The 13,787-nt window shown below is 46.4% G+C and overlaps 1 protein-coding gene across 1 annotated transcript in view; it reads right to left on the bottom strand.

Moving 5' to 3' along the window:
• Nucleotides 1-4,578: 4,578 nt before the first annotated feature.
• Nucleotides 4,579-13,787, bottom strand: part of LOC137424987 (decorin) — a 65,019-nt gene continuing 55,810 nt past the window's right edge. The window contains exons 8-9 of the mRNA XM_068112933.2: nucleotides 9,342-9,480; nucleotides 4,579-5,536 (exon numbers count right to left, since the gene is read on the bottom strand). Of these exons, the coding sequence (XP_067969034.1) occupies nucleotides 5,351-5,536; nucleotides 9,342-9,480 (325 nt within the window). The 3' untranslated portion in view covers nucleotides 4,579-5,350. The remainder of the gene's footprint in view (nucleotides 5,537-9,341; nucleotides 9,481-13,787) is intronic.

Genomic DNA, 13,787 nt, shown 5'->3' with positions numbered 1-13,787 from the left:
TCGCACAACCCATTGGCTTGGGGGTGGTAGGCCGTGGTGCGGTGCAGCGTGACCCCCAACGAACGGGCGACCGCGCCCCAAAGCTCAGACGTGAACTGTGGGCCGCGGTCGGACGAGATGTCCGCTGGTGCACCGAAGCGCGCCACCCAGGTGGCGATGAACGCCTGCGCCACGTCGGCGGTGGTGGTGGAGGTGAGGGGCACGGCCTCCGGCCACCTGGTGGTCCTGTCCACCATGGTGAGCAGGTGGGTGAACCCCCGCGAGGGGGGCAGGGGACCCACCAGGTCCACATGGACGTGGTCGAAACGCCGTTCAGGCACGGCGAAAGGTGCCAGCGGGGCCTGGGTGTGGCGGTGGACCTTGGCTCGCTGGCAGGCCGTGCAGGCGTTGGCCCAGTCGCGGATGTTTCGTCGAAGGCCGTGCCAGACGAAACGCGCCGACACCATCTTCTGAGAAGCTTTCCGGCCCGGGTGAGAAAGGCCGTGGATAGAGGCGAAGATGCGGCGCTGCCAGGAAACGGGCACGATGGGGCGAGGCTGGCCCTGGGAGACGTCGCAGAGCAGGACGGTGCCCGCGAAGGGGATGTCGGCCAGGCGGAGGCCCGTGTCCGCCACGCGGAGTGCCTGCACCGAGGCGTCGGTGGTCTGGTCGGCCGCCATGAGCGTGAAGTCCACGCCGAGGTGGACCGCGTTCGCGCTGGCCTGCGAAAGGCAGTCGGCCACGGCGTTGTCTTTGCCGGCGACGTGCTGGATGTCCGTGGTGAACTCCGACATGGCGGAGAGGTGGCGCTGCTGGCGGGCCGACCACGGCTCCGTGACCTTAGCCATTGCGTAGACCAACGGCTTGTGGTCGACGAAAGCCGTGAACGGGCGGCCCTCCAGGAGGTGTCGGAAATGGCGAACGGCCAGGAATAGCCCGAGCAGCTCGCGGTCGAACGTGCTGTAGTTTAACTCGTTCGGCCGGAGTTGCCGGCTGAAAAAAGCGAGTGGCTGCCAAACCCCGTCCACCCATTGCTCATGGACGGCGCCCACCGCGTAGTTGGAGGCGTCCGTAGTGAGGGCGATGGGCGCGTTGAGCACCGGGTGAGCCAGCAGCGTTGCGTCGGCGAGGGCCCGTTTGGCACTGGCGAAGGCCGCGTCCATGGCCGCGGACCAAACAATGTCATGCTTGGCCGGCTTGCCCCGGAGGGCCTCGTAAAGGGGCCGCATGAGCTGAGCAGCGCGGGGCACGAATCGGTGATAAAAATTCACCATACCGAGGAACTCTTGGAGGGCCTTGATGGAACGGGGACGCGGGAACGTGGTGATGGCCTCGACCTTGGTCGGCAGCGGCACGGCCCCGGTCTTGGTGATGCGGTGGCCCAAAAAGTCAACGGTAGTCGCGCCGAAGTGGCATTTGACCGGGTTGACAATTAAGCCGTGCTCGCTGAGGCGACCGAACAGTGTTCGGAGGTGGAGGAGGTGCTCGGCGCGGGACGTGCTGGCGACGAGGATGTCGTCCAGATAGACGAAAAGAAACGGCAGGTCGCGCAGCACGCCGTCCATCAAGCGCTGGAACGCCTGGGCCGCGTTCTTGAGGCCAAACGGCATCCGCAAAAATTCGAACAGGCCGAACGGCGTGATGACGGCCGTCTTCGGGACGTCGGCCGCCCGGACAGGTACCTGGTGGTAGCCCCGTATCAGGTCAATTTTCGAAAAGATGACCCGTCCCGCCAAACGGGCGGAAAAGTCCTGAATATGCGGGATCGGGTACCTGTCGGGGGTGGTAGCGTCATTGAGACGGCGGTAGTCGCCACACGGGCGCCATCCACCCCCCGGCTTTGGCACGATGTGCAGTGGCGAGGCCCACGCGCTATCGGAGCGCCGCACGATGCCGAGGTGCTCCAACGCGTCGAATTCGGCCTTTGCCATGGCGAGCTTGGCTGGGTCGAGGCGGCGGGCCCTGGCGTAGACCGGCGGGCCCGTAGTGGGTATGTGGTGCTCGATCCCGTGCCGCACCGCGACGGCCGAAAACGTCGGCCGCGTTAGGGCCGGGAATTCCATGAGCAGGCGAGCGAACTCGTTCGTTGCCGGGAGGGCGCACGCCAGTTCGGTCGGCGCGGAGCTGCTCATTGTGCACGCCAGGGAGCTGAAGGTCTCGGCGTGGACAAGGCGACGTCGTTTGACGTCGACCAGCAGCCCGTGCGCGCAGAGGAAGTCGGCGCCCAGCAAAGCCACGGGGACGCTGGCGGTAACAAAAGTCCATTGAAAGCGCTGGCTGCCGAAGCAGAGGGTGACGACGCGTGGGCCGAAAGTGCGTATGGCCGAGCCATTAGCAGCGACCAAAGAGGGGCCGCAAACTGCGTCCAGCCTGTCCTGCTCGGAGGCAGGTATGACGCTCAGTTGGGCGCCGGTGTCGCACAGGAAACGCCGTCCAGACGCTTTGTCCCGAATAAACAGCAAGTTGCCCGAGTGGCCGGCGCTCATGGCTGGGAATGAACGCCGGCCCGGCCGTTTCCCGACCTGCCGAAAGTGCACGGGGGCCGGCACGTCCGAGCCCTGTGTCCGAACCTGGCGTGGTAATAACACCACGCCCGGTCAGGTGGAGGCCCTGGCCGTCGTGTCGGAAGCGGGCGGTGCGGCGTGGCGGCCGCCAGTTGCACCGGCAGTTCGGCCTCCAACCGCGCAGGGCGCTCGGGCGTCGCCTCGGACGGCGGCGGGCTCCAGGTAACCGCGCCGATGTGCTGGCCCGCCGAGGAGATCTTATCGGCTTCCCTGGCGAGGGCGCGGGAATCCGTGATCAACGTGCCAGCCAGGGCGAGGCGTACCGGGTTAGGCAGCTGACGGAGGAACAGCTCCCGGAACAGGAATGCCGGAGAGTGCTCGCCGAGCAACGAGAGCATATAGTCCATGCGCTCGGACGGGCGCGTGTCGCCGAGCTCGGGCAGGTCAAGCAGGCGCCGTGCGCGTGCTGCCGGTGAGAGGGCGAAAGCGCCGAGGAGGAGCGTCTTCAGCGCGTCGTATTTGTCAGCAGCCGGCGGGTGCTGGAGGAGGCTCAAGGCGCGGGCCGCGGTGGCGGAACCGAGCGCCGCCACAACATGGTGGAAGCGGGTGTCGTCCGCGGTGATGCCTCGCAGGGCGAACTGGGAGTCCGCCTGGGCGAACCAAACAGCCGCGTGAGCCTCCCAGAAGGTAGGCAGTTTAAGCGTCACTGCCGTATCCATGTCGGTAGGTCACCAATGAAGGAACTGCGCTCCAACGCGAGTCGAAAGAATTGACGCGACCAAAGACGGAATTCGTCCGAGTTGCTTTATTGAAACAAAACAGCTCAGGTATTCTGACAAGCCCGTTTTTCGGGCAACAATATATATACACATTTATGTCGGGAAGTTTGCCCGGCAAAAGCTATACCGGGCATGCCCGGGTATCAAGGGCGAGCCTTGGAAAGGCGAGTCTGGACCTGCCCGGGCGTGTTTGGCTGCGGCCTGGCAAGTCGAGGCTGGGCGTGCCCGGGCGCTCTGGGCGAGCACTGGAAAGGCGATAGCGGGCATGCCCGGACGCTCTGGGCGAGCCCTGGAAAGGCGATAGCGGGCATGCCCGGACGCTCTGGGCGAGCCCTGGAAAGGCGATAGCGGGCATGCCCGGACGCTCTGGGCGAGCCCTGGAAAGGCGATAGCGGGCATGCCCGGACGCTCTGGGCGAGCCCTGGAAAGGCGAGAGCGGGCATGCCCGGGAAAGACGAGACCGGGCGTGCCCGGGAGGTTCGGGCGTGCCCGGGAACAGTGAGTCCGGGCATGCCCGGGAGAGGCGCGTCTGGCCGTGTTCTGGCCGGTGCAAGGCGATTATGTACATCCAGCGGTAACCGCTACAGAGATATATTAAAAATTCGTCCATTTGATGACAATCGTCACGATGAAATATTTAATTTATACGTCGTCACAATAATGTGGAGAGAGGAGCATAGCTTCGTTCACGTGTCGCCACACACGGGAAATTGCCGAGATATATATATTTTAAATCGCGGCATGGTCAGCCATACACCGCCTGAAATAACAGACGGGAAAATGCCGAGATATATTAAAAATTCGTTGCCACACGGGAAATTGCCGAGATATATTTTCACTTTGCACAAAAATAACATCAAGTAATCGAATCAATAGGAATGTCCTGTGCCTATAACATCGACGTTATAGGCACAGCTGCATCTAGGCATTGTTTAACATCGACGCGGCTTTTGTTTTAATTAAAACTTTTTGTACTTGTTATTCCATATAACCCTCATTTCTTCCATTTCCTTGTCGACTGTATGTCACATGGGTCTCTTTTAGCCATCCAACCCTTCTCTTCCTCTCAGGTGCCCAGCACATTGCTCTTTTCGGTATACCTTGATGCAACACACGACCAATCCATCTCTCCCTCCTAATTTTGATCTCTTCTATGATGTTTTTCCTCCTTATTAACCTTTCAATTTTTTCCTTACAAGCCATGTCAGGCCAGAAGATTGTCAAGGTTTTCTTATGGCTGCATACTCAGCTGGGTTGTTTTTTTGGGTGATTTTCCATGTTGTACCAGTTTTTAAGAAAGGAAGGAGATCAATGAGTGAGTACAAGGAAGCTTTATGGAATCCTTTACAGGGAACGAATCACTGCAGGCCCTGCCAGCATAGCATTCACCAAGCATGACAACAAAAAGATCTCCCATTACATCATGAACAACTGAAGGAAACGTGCGGACAAATACTAAATCATGGTTTGTATTGGGACTACTTCAGAAATAATTTTGATGAATCAGGATTGATAAGATGAAATGACCTTACATACGTATGATTTCATTTACATGTAACCTTCACAGACACGTTGTGTTATTACTCGCAATCTGAAAAATAATTCAAGAAATCTGAACCAAATTGCTACAACATGCACTCCAACAATGTCAAGCATCACTACAGTCCTGTGATGTCTGCAATTAAACTCAGACATATTAGAAACATGATTTTGGGAGTTTTTTTCATCAAGACAAACAATTTTACAAAATCTACTTTTCATTTACCGTATTGTTCTCCATGGTAAATGTGGCACTTATTGATTAGAGATGTGATTACATGGATGAGGATTTTTTTAAACTCTTACATTAAACTTCAGGTGTCATGTGCTCATTCCATGCTCAATATTACCTTATCGATTCCACGTTAGCCCAGGGAAGAAGGATACATTAAGAATGTAATTGAATGTTATGGGCAAGTATTTTGAGTATCTGTCATTGAGTAATATGAACGATCGATTCTGATGAGAGTAAGAATAGATAGGTACTGTATATAGACATGGCGAATTGTTGCCACCAGGGTTAAGAGGGTTGCTTCTGGTCCAGATTATTTAGGAGTTTCCCAAGTGCAGAGACCCTCGTCCATTGAGGCAGCTGTAGGTGTTTTGAGGAATTTCGTTTAATTTGTTGTTGTGTAGGCTAATTACCGTGTACATGACACGCTTGTAGTTCCTCTTAAGTGAGCAGAAGGAGTCGTTGGACAGTTTTGATATCTGGTTGTTGTGCAGAAAAATCGTCTGAAACAGAAGAACAGTCATTTCACTTGCTTAGCTTTGTTGTAGTTTAATTTTTTTTTCTAAAAGCTAAGTATATGAAATATAAGGAAAAAAAAAGTACATGAAACTTGTAATTAATCAATTGTAAAATTGTAAATCTAAAATTGTAAAATCTTCACAATTATTAGAAAAATTATTAGAAAAATTAGAAATTAGAAATTGGAACTTTTTCCAATTGGAATTGGAAAAATTGGAAAATTGGAACTATTTTTCTTGTTCGAATTGGAATTGGAATTGGAAAATTGGAACAAGGACGAAATGATTCTGTCATTCTGTTTGAGTACATTACGGATCAAACTTATTGTTTTGAAAATTGGAAAATTGGAAAATTGGAACAAGGACGAAATGATTCTGTCATTCTGTTTGAGTACATTACGGATCAAACTTATTGTTTTGAAAATTGGAAAATTGGAACTATTTTTCTTGTTGGAATTGGAATTGGAAAATTGGAACTATTTTTCTTGTTGGAATTGGAAAATTGGAAAATTGGAACTATTTTTCTTGTTGGAATTGGAATTGGAAAATTGGAACTATTTTTCTTATTGGAATTGTAATTGGAAAATTGGAAAATTGGAACTATTTTTCTTGTTGGAATTGGAAAATTGGAAAATGGAACTATTTTTCTTGTTGGAATTGGAATTGGAAAATTGGAACTATTTTTCTTGTTGGAATTGGAATTGGAAAATTGGAAAATTGGAACTATTTTTCTTGTTGGAATTGGAATTGGAAAATTGGAACTATTTTTCTTGTTGGAATTGGAATTGGAAAATTGGAAAATTGGAACTATTTTTCTTGTTGGAATTGGAATTGGAAAATTGGAACTATTTTTCTTGTTGGAATTGGAAAATTGGAAAATTGGAACTATTTTTCTTGTTGGAATTGGAATTGGAATTGGAAAATTGGAACTATTTTTCTTGTTGGAATTGGAATTGGAAAATTGGAAAATTGGAAAATTAGAACTATTTTTCTTGTTGGAATTGGAATTGGAAAATTGGAAAATTGGAACTATTTTTCTTGTTGGAATTGGAATTGGAAAATTGGAAAATTGGAACTATTTTTCTTGTTGGAATTGGAATTGGAAAATTGGAACTATTTTTCTTGTTGGAATTGGAATTGGGAAATTGGAAAATTGGAACTATTTTTCTTGTTGGAATTGGAATTGGAAAATTGGAACTATTTTTCTTGTTGGAATTGGAAAATTGGAAAATTGGAACTATTTTTCTTGTTGGAATTGGATTGGAAAATTGGAACTATTTTTCTTGTTCGAATTGGAATTGGAATTGGAAAATTGGAACAAGGACGAAATGATTCTGTCATTCTGTTTGAGTACATTACGGATCAAACTTATTGTTTTGAAAATTGGAAAATTGGAAAATTGGAACAAGGACGAAATGATTCTGTCATTCTGTTTGAGTACATTACGGATCAAACTTATTGTTTTGAAAATTGGAAAATTGGAACTATTTTTCTTGTTGGAATTGGAATTGGAAAATTGGAACTATTTTTCTTGTTGGAATTGGAAAATTGGAAAATTGGAACTATTTTTCTTGTTGGAATTGGATTGGAAAATTGGAACTATTTTTATTGTTGGAATTGGAATTGGAAAATTGGAACAAGGACGAAATGATTCTGTCATTCTGTTTGAGTACATTACGGATCAAACGTATTGTTTTGAAAATTGGAAAATTGGAATTGGAAAATTGGAACTATTTTTCCAATTGGAATTGGAAACTTATTAGAAAAATTAGAAATTGGAAATTAGAATTAGAAATTGTCCTATTAGAAAATCTTCAAAATTATTAGAAAAATTGTAAATAATTGTAATTAATCAATTGTAAATTTAAAAAAGTACATGAAACTTGTAATTAATCAATTGCAAAATTGTTTTGCAAAGGCAAGGATGTTCTCGAAGTAGTAATGCTGTTTGTGACGTGGTAAATTACAATGTGACATCTGCAAGACACGTCAGGTTTTTTTTAATGAGTTGTTCGTTAAAAAAAAACAATTGTCATTTCAGAGTTAAAGTTCCAAAAGAAAGTAAAAGTTTAAAAAGGTATTTTACATGAGTTCTCCAGAACACCAAAACGGTGGCTTGTCGGAATGATTTTCTGATGGTTCTTCCATCAGAAGATCACAAAGGCCTCATATGGAAGGTGTAAAGGCAAACTGATCATGGAGTTTTAGAGTTGACTAAGTGTGGCTTTGTCTCTTGGATTGACCTAAGGTGGGTTCACCTGGTGTTGGTGGAGCATGGAGGAAGAGGGCTGAGAGCACCCACAAGGCCAGGAGGCCTTGATAAAAGGACAAAGGTTTCCATGAGACCTGGTTGAGGAGGTGGATCATTGTCGGCATTCCACAATCATTTCGTCCATATCACACACCAAACCTGTCCACCAAATGTCGTCCGAATCCATCCACAACTTTTTGAGGTCCACAATCCGAGCGCCCTTCCAGTTACCTCCGCCACAAAAGGTGGATGGAGGTTATGTTTTCACACCTGTCTGTTTGTCTGTTTGTTGATGAACAAAATATCTCAAATAGTTGTGGACGGATTCGGACGAAATTTGGCAGAGATGTTGTGCATGTGACAAGCACGAAATGATTCGATTTTGGTGAAGATCTGGTTTCGGATTCGGCTACGAGAATTTTAAAGTGATTCTTCACCATTGAGAGAGAGGGCCAAAAACGATACATAGCAGGATATCTCAAAAAGTTATGGATGGATTTGGACGAAATTTGATGGACCGGTTGGGTGTCTGACAAGGACAAATAGATCCGATTTTGGTGTTGATATCAATATGGATTCAGACATGAGAATTATTTAAATTTTTAAGTGATACTTCACCATTGAGTGATATGGCCAACCAGGCGGAGGTATGCTCTCTACTGAGTGCCATTCTAGATGTCTCTTTTTCCCTGCCATATCATCCAATTTCCATAATGTCATGTGAGTATGTCTGGCTGAAGCAAAGAAGTTGTTTGGCAACATAAAAACCACAAGGTTAGATAATCTGGAAAATTGGATAATCAAAAGGAGAAATTGACCGAAGAGAACCAAATGAATGGAGTTAAAATGGCTGACAGTTTTTTGACCAATTTTGCTCTGAAGGGGAATTTGTTCATTTTATACTATATTGTGTTATTGGTTCTTATGGGGATAATAAACAAATTGTGAAAATGGATAACATGCCCAAAAGGGAGAATTTTAATACTTTTTGATAATTTTCAATTAAATCTTTTGAAACTGTAAAAAAATAAAAGTGTCTTCGAAACTGTCCAGGTTGTTGTTTTCGTCAGTTTTGGAGGCATGGGCAGGTCAAGGGCCGAGAGGGTGGTCAACACAGTTTGTTGTGCATGTGTTATGAATTATTTTGCTTTACCAAAGTGAAAGTTCTCACGAATGTTTGTTGTAATGAAGCCAACAATGCTTTTAAGCTATTATACGCTTATATCAATTGCTGAGATTTCTTCAGCTGGCAATTGCAATCAATTGTGAGAATGAATTATAATGCAAGAAATGAATGATGAATTACTGAATGAATTAAAATAAATCATAAAATAATTATTCAGATGGGAAACAATTTATATTATAACAAGTAATTAAAATAGAGACGTGCATTATAAAAGGAAGAGTGGTTTCTGGTGAGTGATGGGCATTTTTAAATGGCTACAGAAGCTTTATTATTTGAGGAAAGACATTGTATATTACCTCCATTTCTGCAAGGAAAATAAAAAGCAAATGGATGGTAACATAATGAGACGTTACCTGCAGTTTTTTGAGATCAGGAAGGCCAGGTGGCACAGCGGTGAGCTGGTTGGAATCCAAGTGAATCTCCTTCACGTGTTTGAGGTCCTTGAAAGCCTCATCGTCCACAGTCTCGATCTCATTGGCACTTAGGCCGAGGCTGGGAGAGGAGACATGGCGAAGAAACTCTTGATCTCTGAGCTATTTACAGGTGAACTCTTGCTCAACTGCTCACAGAAATACGAGGAAGTCATCTGGATGCTATTAATTACACTTCGAAACAAGGTTTATAGGGAAGGTTAGAAAATTACTCTGAGAATGTTCTTATCAATGTATGGAACTTGGTATACTGCAAAGTAAAGGAAGAAAAAACAAGACCGATGGTCTATGTAACTAAAAACAAGACCGATAGTAACCAGGCTTGGATCTGCTGAGTGGAGGATCTGCTGTCCCCCTGTCACGTGACCAGATCCACAGCTCTGGTTGGTGGACGTTTGTGAGGGACATACATACATACACTGGATGAACAGACAAGCGCTGTTCCAGATGGCATTGCCCTATGGGCTACGCCATAAAAATATGGCTGCCAAACTGTGACCGATGACATCATCAATTGTTTTTCTCGGCCAATTTATCCCTAGCTCACGCTCAAGAAATTTCATACTGATCGGATGAAGCACAACGTCATAATGAAGGCACTTATGACATCATCATTAACATATGTTATTCCCCATGGGGTAGGTACTTTAGCCACCTTTAAATTTTTTCCAGAGCAGTTTTGGAGATAGAGGTGCAAAGTTTTTCGGTTTTTTTCCAAGATGGCGCCTGTACCACGTGGTATGTGACGTCATAATTACTCTTTTTAAAATTACACAGGAGAAGGTCCTCCTATGGTGAAAATTTCATGTCAATCGGACCAACGGTTGCAGAGAAAAGGGATTTTAAAGGGAATAAACCCGCAAAATGCCGATGGAAGGGACATACATACATACATACACCGGACGGACAGACAAACGTTGTTCCAGGCGGCATTACCCCACGGGCTACGCAGTAAAAAAAACAAAGAAACATACGCAGTACAAGGTCATTTGTCTCATCTAAATTGCTGTATCCACACCTCAGCAGATAGAGGTAATCATACAACCTAACCGCAAGTAGAGGGTTATTGGTTGGGTCAACGAGTTGAGCCTCTGCTTTTATGATCTGGTGGTCACTGATTCAAGATCTGCTGGGTAAGCAATATCAATCAACCCAGGGCATTGCTTCCTTCAGTGACTGCACCTGGGGCAGCACCGACTTTTCTGTTTCAGTGATGGCACATTGGATCATAATCTAATGCATAATCTAATTGCGGATGTGACAGCAGGTTTATGCCACCATCTGTAAGACGGTGCTCTGCACAGAACAGTCTTAAGAGTTGCACCCACTTTCAAAGAGAGCTTTGCTTTCTGTCAATGCACACCAGTGGAAGTGGTTTCAGGGGGAGTGTGGAAGTGGGAGGAGGTAGGAAGTGGAACCCGGAGACCTGAGTCACTGCAGCAACTACCAGGATATGTGATAGCTGGTGCAAATGAAATTCTAGGTTTCTAGGCCATTCTGCCAGCCCATACGCCTAAGATCCTGTCTCCGGTCGACGTGTAAAGGAGTCTGTCTTTGTCTGTTTGTCGGCAGAATAACTCAACACTATGAGCATCTAAGGTCGTCTAATTTGGCACAGAACTCCGTATTGTATCCACAGACATGATTCTCACAATACTCGCATGTCGGCCGATGGCCTCGGCGCAAGTAAACATAGAAGAAGAAGAAGAAGAAGAACCACCTTTAGAGGCCATTTTTCCCCGCAGAGCAGGGGTTGGCCTTTTCTCTTTTTCGGGCACCGTGGTCCCCTTTTTGAAGCAATGTTTTATGGCCGGATGCCCTTCCTGCCGCCAACCCTGTTAGTCGCCTCTTGCGACACACAGGGAATTACCAGTGAACTGGTACTCAATTAGCCGACCTCGGAAGGATGGCAGGCTGAGTCAACCCCCCTGCCGTTAATTCAGTGATAGACTGGGATTCGAACCCAGGATTCTAGGATCCCAAACCGGCACCCTAACCGCTAAGGCAACACCAGGCGCAAGTAAACATAGTCATACCAAATTTTATTTATTAAATTTCTTTGTGAGCTCAAAATTGAACTCGTCTGATTCATTCACAATGCGAAGGTCTGTACCAAGTTTGGCATTTCTAGCTACCCTTGTTGTCCAGTTATTCTGCTGAAAACAAACACAAACGGTCATCGACTGGTACTCGTGAAACCAGTCACGACGACCTTGCCCTTTAGACCTCAAAAACAAAGCTTTCAAGATTTTGATCGGTTAACCAATGATCAGTGACCCATTCATGCAAATCTCTTCAAATGTCAGATCAATCGGATGAAAAATGACAGTTTCATGTGACCTTGACCTCAAAGAATAGGCGTCACTGACCCAATATGCAAACCCTGTTCAATTCTCAAGTCAATCGGTTGATAAATTGGTCATTTTATGTGACCTGTTTCTCTGGACCTGAAAAACTAAGCTGATAGCTTTTGATTGGTGAACCATTTCAGTGACCCAATATGCAAATTATGTTCAAACCAGCAGAGTACCCACCCCTTCGGGTGGGTGGAAAATGCGCATTACTTACTGAAAAGGGGATCGTCTTTATGTTGCAAGAAGATTATAAATGTTTGTGTGGTGTCCGTGTCTAAATGGGAATAACAGGTCTAAAGGTCAAAACGGTCTAAGGTGTGTTAAGGTTGGAGGGATCTATGGAGGGTGGTTAAGGGATTTATAAGGTTTCGAAGGAGTATGTTCCAATAGTAGTTAGGTTTTAACGTTGGTGTTTCCCCCCTCTCTCTACCCTGCTGTTGGTGTTTCCCCCCTCCCTCAACCCTGCTGTTGGCGTTTCCCCCCTCCCTCAACCCTGCAGTTGGTGTTTCCCCCCTCTCTCTTCCCTGCTGTTGGTCTTTCCCCCCTCTCTCTACCCTGCTATTGGTGTTTCCCCCTCTCTCTACCCTGCAGTTGGTGTTTCCCCCCTCCCTCAACCCTGCAGTTGGTGTTTCCCCCCTCTCTCTACCCTGCTATTGGTGTTTCCCCCCCTCCCTCAACCCTGCAGTTGGTGTTTCCCCCTCTCTCTACCCTGCAGTTGGTGTTTCCCCCCTCCCTCAACCCTGCTGTTGGCGTTTCCCCCCTCTCTCTACCCTGCAGTTGGTGTTTTCCCCCCTCTCTCAACCCTGCAGTTGGTGTTTCCCCATTCTCTCTACTGTTCCTTGTGTTCTGTTGCATCCTGATCGATTCAATGTTCTCGCTTTTCCATGAGACTCGACTTTGTATAGTCGAAAAATATCGTCTCTTGACCGTGTCTGAAGGAAGCGTTTCAGTTTGACATTTTTAATATGAAATAGGCAAAACCTGGAAACGAACAAAACCCTTTAGAATTACAAATTAGAACCCATTAGAATTACCCCATATAACTACTCATTAGAACCCATTACCCCTTGGAATCACCCTTTAAGACCCCTTTGAATTACCCCATATAAGTACCCATTAGAGCCCATTACCCCCTTAAGGACACCTTAGAATTACCCTTTAGAACTACCCATTAAAACCTATTACCCCTTAGAATTACCCTTTAAGACCCATCAGAATAACCATTTTGAATAACCATTTAGAATAACCATTTAGAATTACCCTTTAGAACTACCCATTAGAACACCCATTAGAACCTATTACCCCTTAGAATTACCCTTTAGAACTACCCATTAGAACACCCATTAGAACCTATTACCCCTTAGAATTACCCTTTAGAACTACCCATTAGAACACCCATTAGAACCTATTACCCCTTAGAATTACCCTTTAAGACCCTGCAGAATAACCATTTAGAATTACCCTTTAGAATTACTCTTCAGAATTACCCTTTAGAATTATCCATTATAATTACCCTTTTGAATTACCCTTTATAATTATCCATTATAATTACCCTTTTGAATTACCCTTTAGAATTATCCATTACTAGCAACGGTACCCGCCCTATGGGCGGGGCTTCAATTGGGAGGCCCAAATGAAAAGGCAAAATATCAGAAATTGAAGGCTTTTATTTTATTTTAAACGATTCATATAAACATCCGTTGAATCATATCACACGCAAATCATCAAAATCTAAAAAGTACATGGCGCCCATTTTGAAAAAAGATTGAATTCTGCAAAACGGAGGCGGCCGCTGCACGTCTTTCTCAGTCGCACGTTTATGTGTGAAGAGTGCGCGCCGAATCTGTAACACGGAAGCGGCCGCTACACCTGTTTCTCAGTCGCTTTGCACACGCTGCCGTGTTACTTCGGAGCAGCACGTTTATATAGGAAGAGTTCGTCAGGAGTCGATCTACTCTCTCCTGGTACGTTGAATTTCAACAAAAGCCACATCACTGTTCAAATCGGTAAATAT

The sequence above is a fragment of the Myxine glutinosa genome, chromosome 4, assembly GCF_964187855.1.
Source record: "Myxine glutinosa chromosome 4, kmMyxGlut1.1, whole genome shotgun sequence".
Classification (NCBI taxonomy): domain Eukaryota; kingdom Metazoa; phylum Chordata; class Myxini; order Myxiniformes; family Myxinidae; genus Myxine; species Myxine glutinosa.
This window is presented reverse-complemented; position numbering and strand designations above follow the sequence as displayed.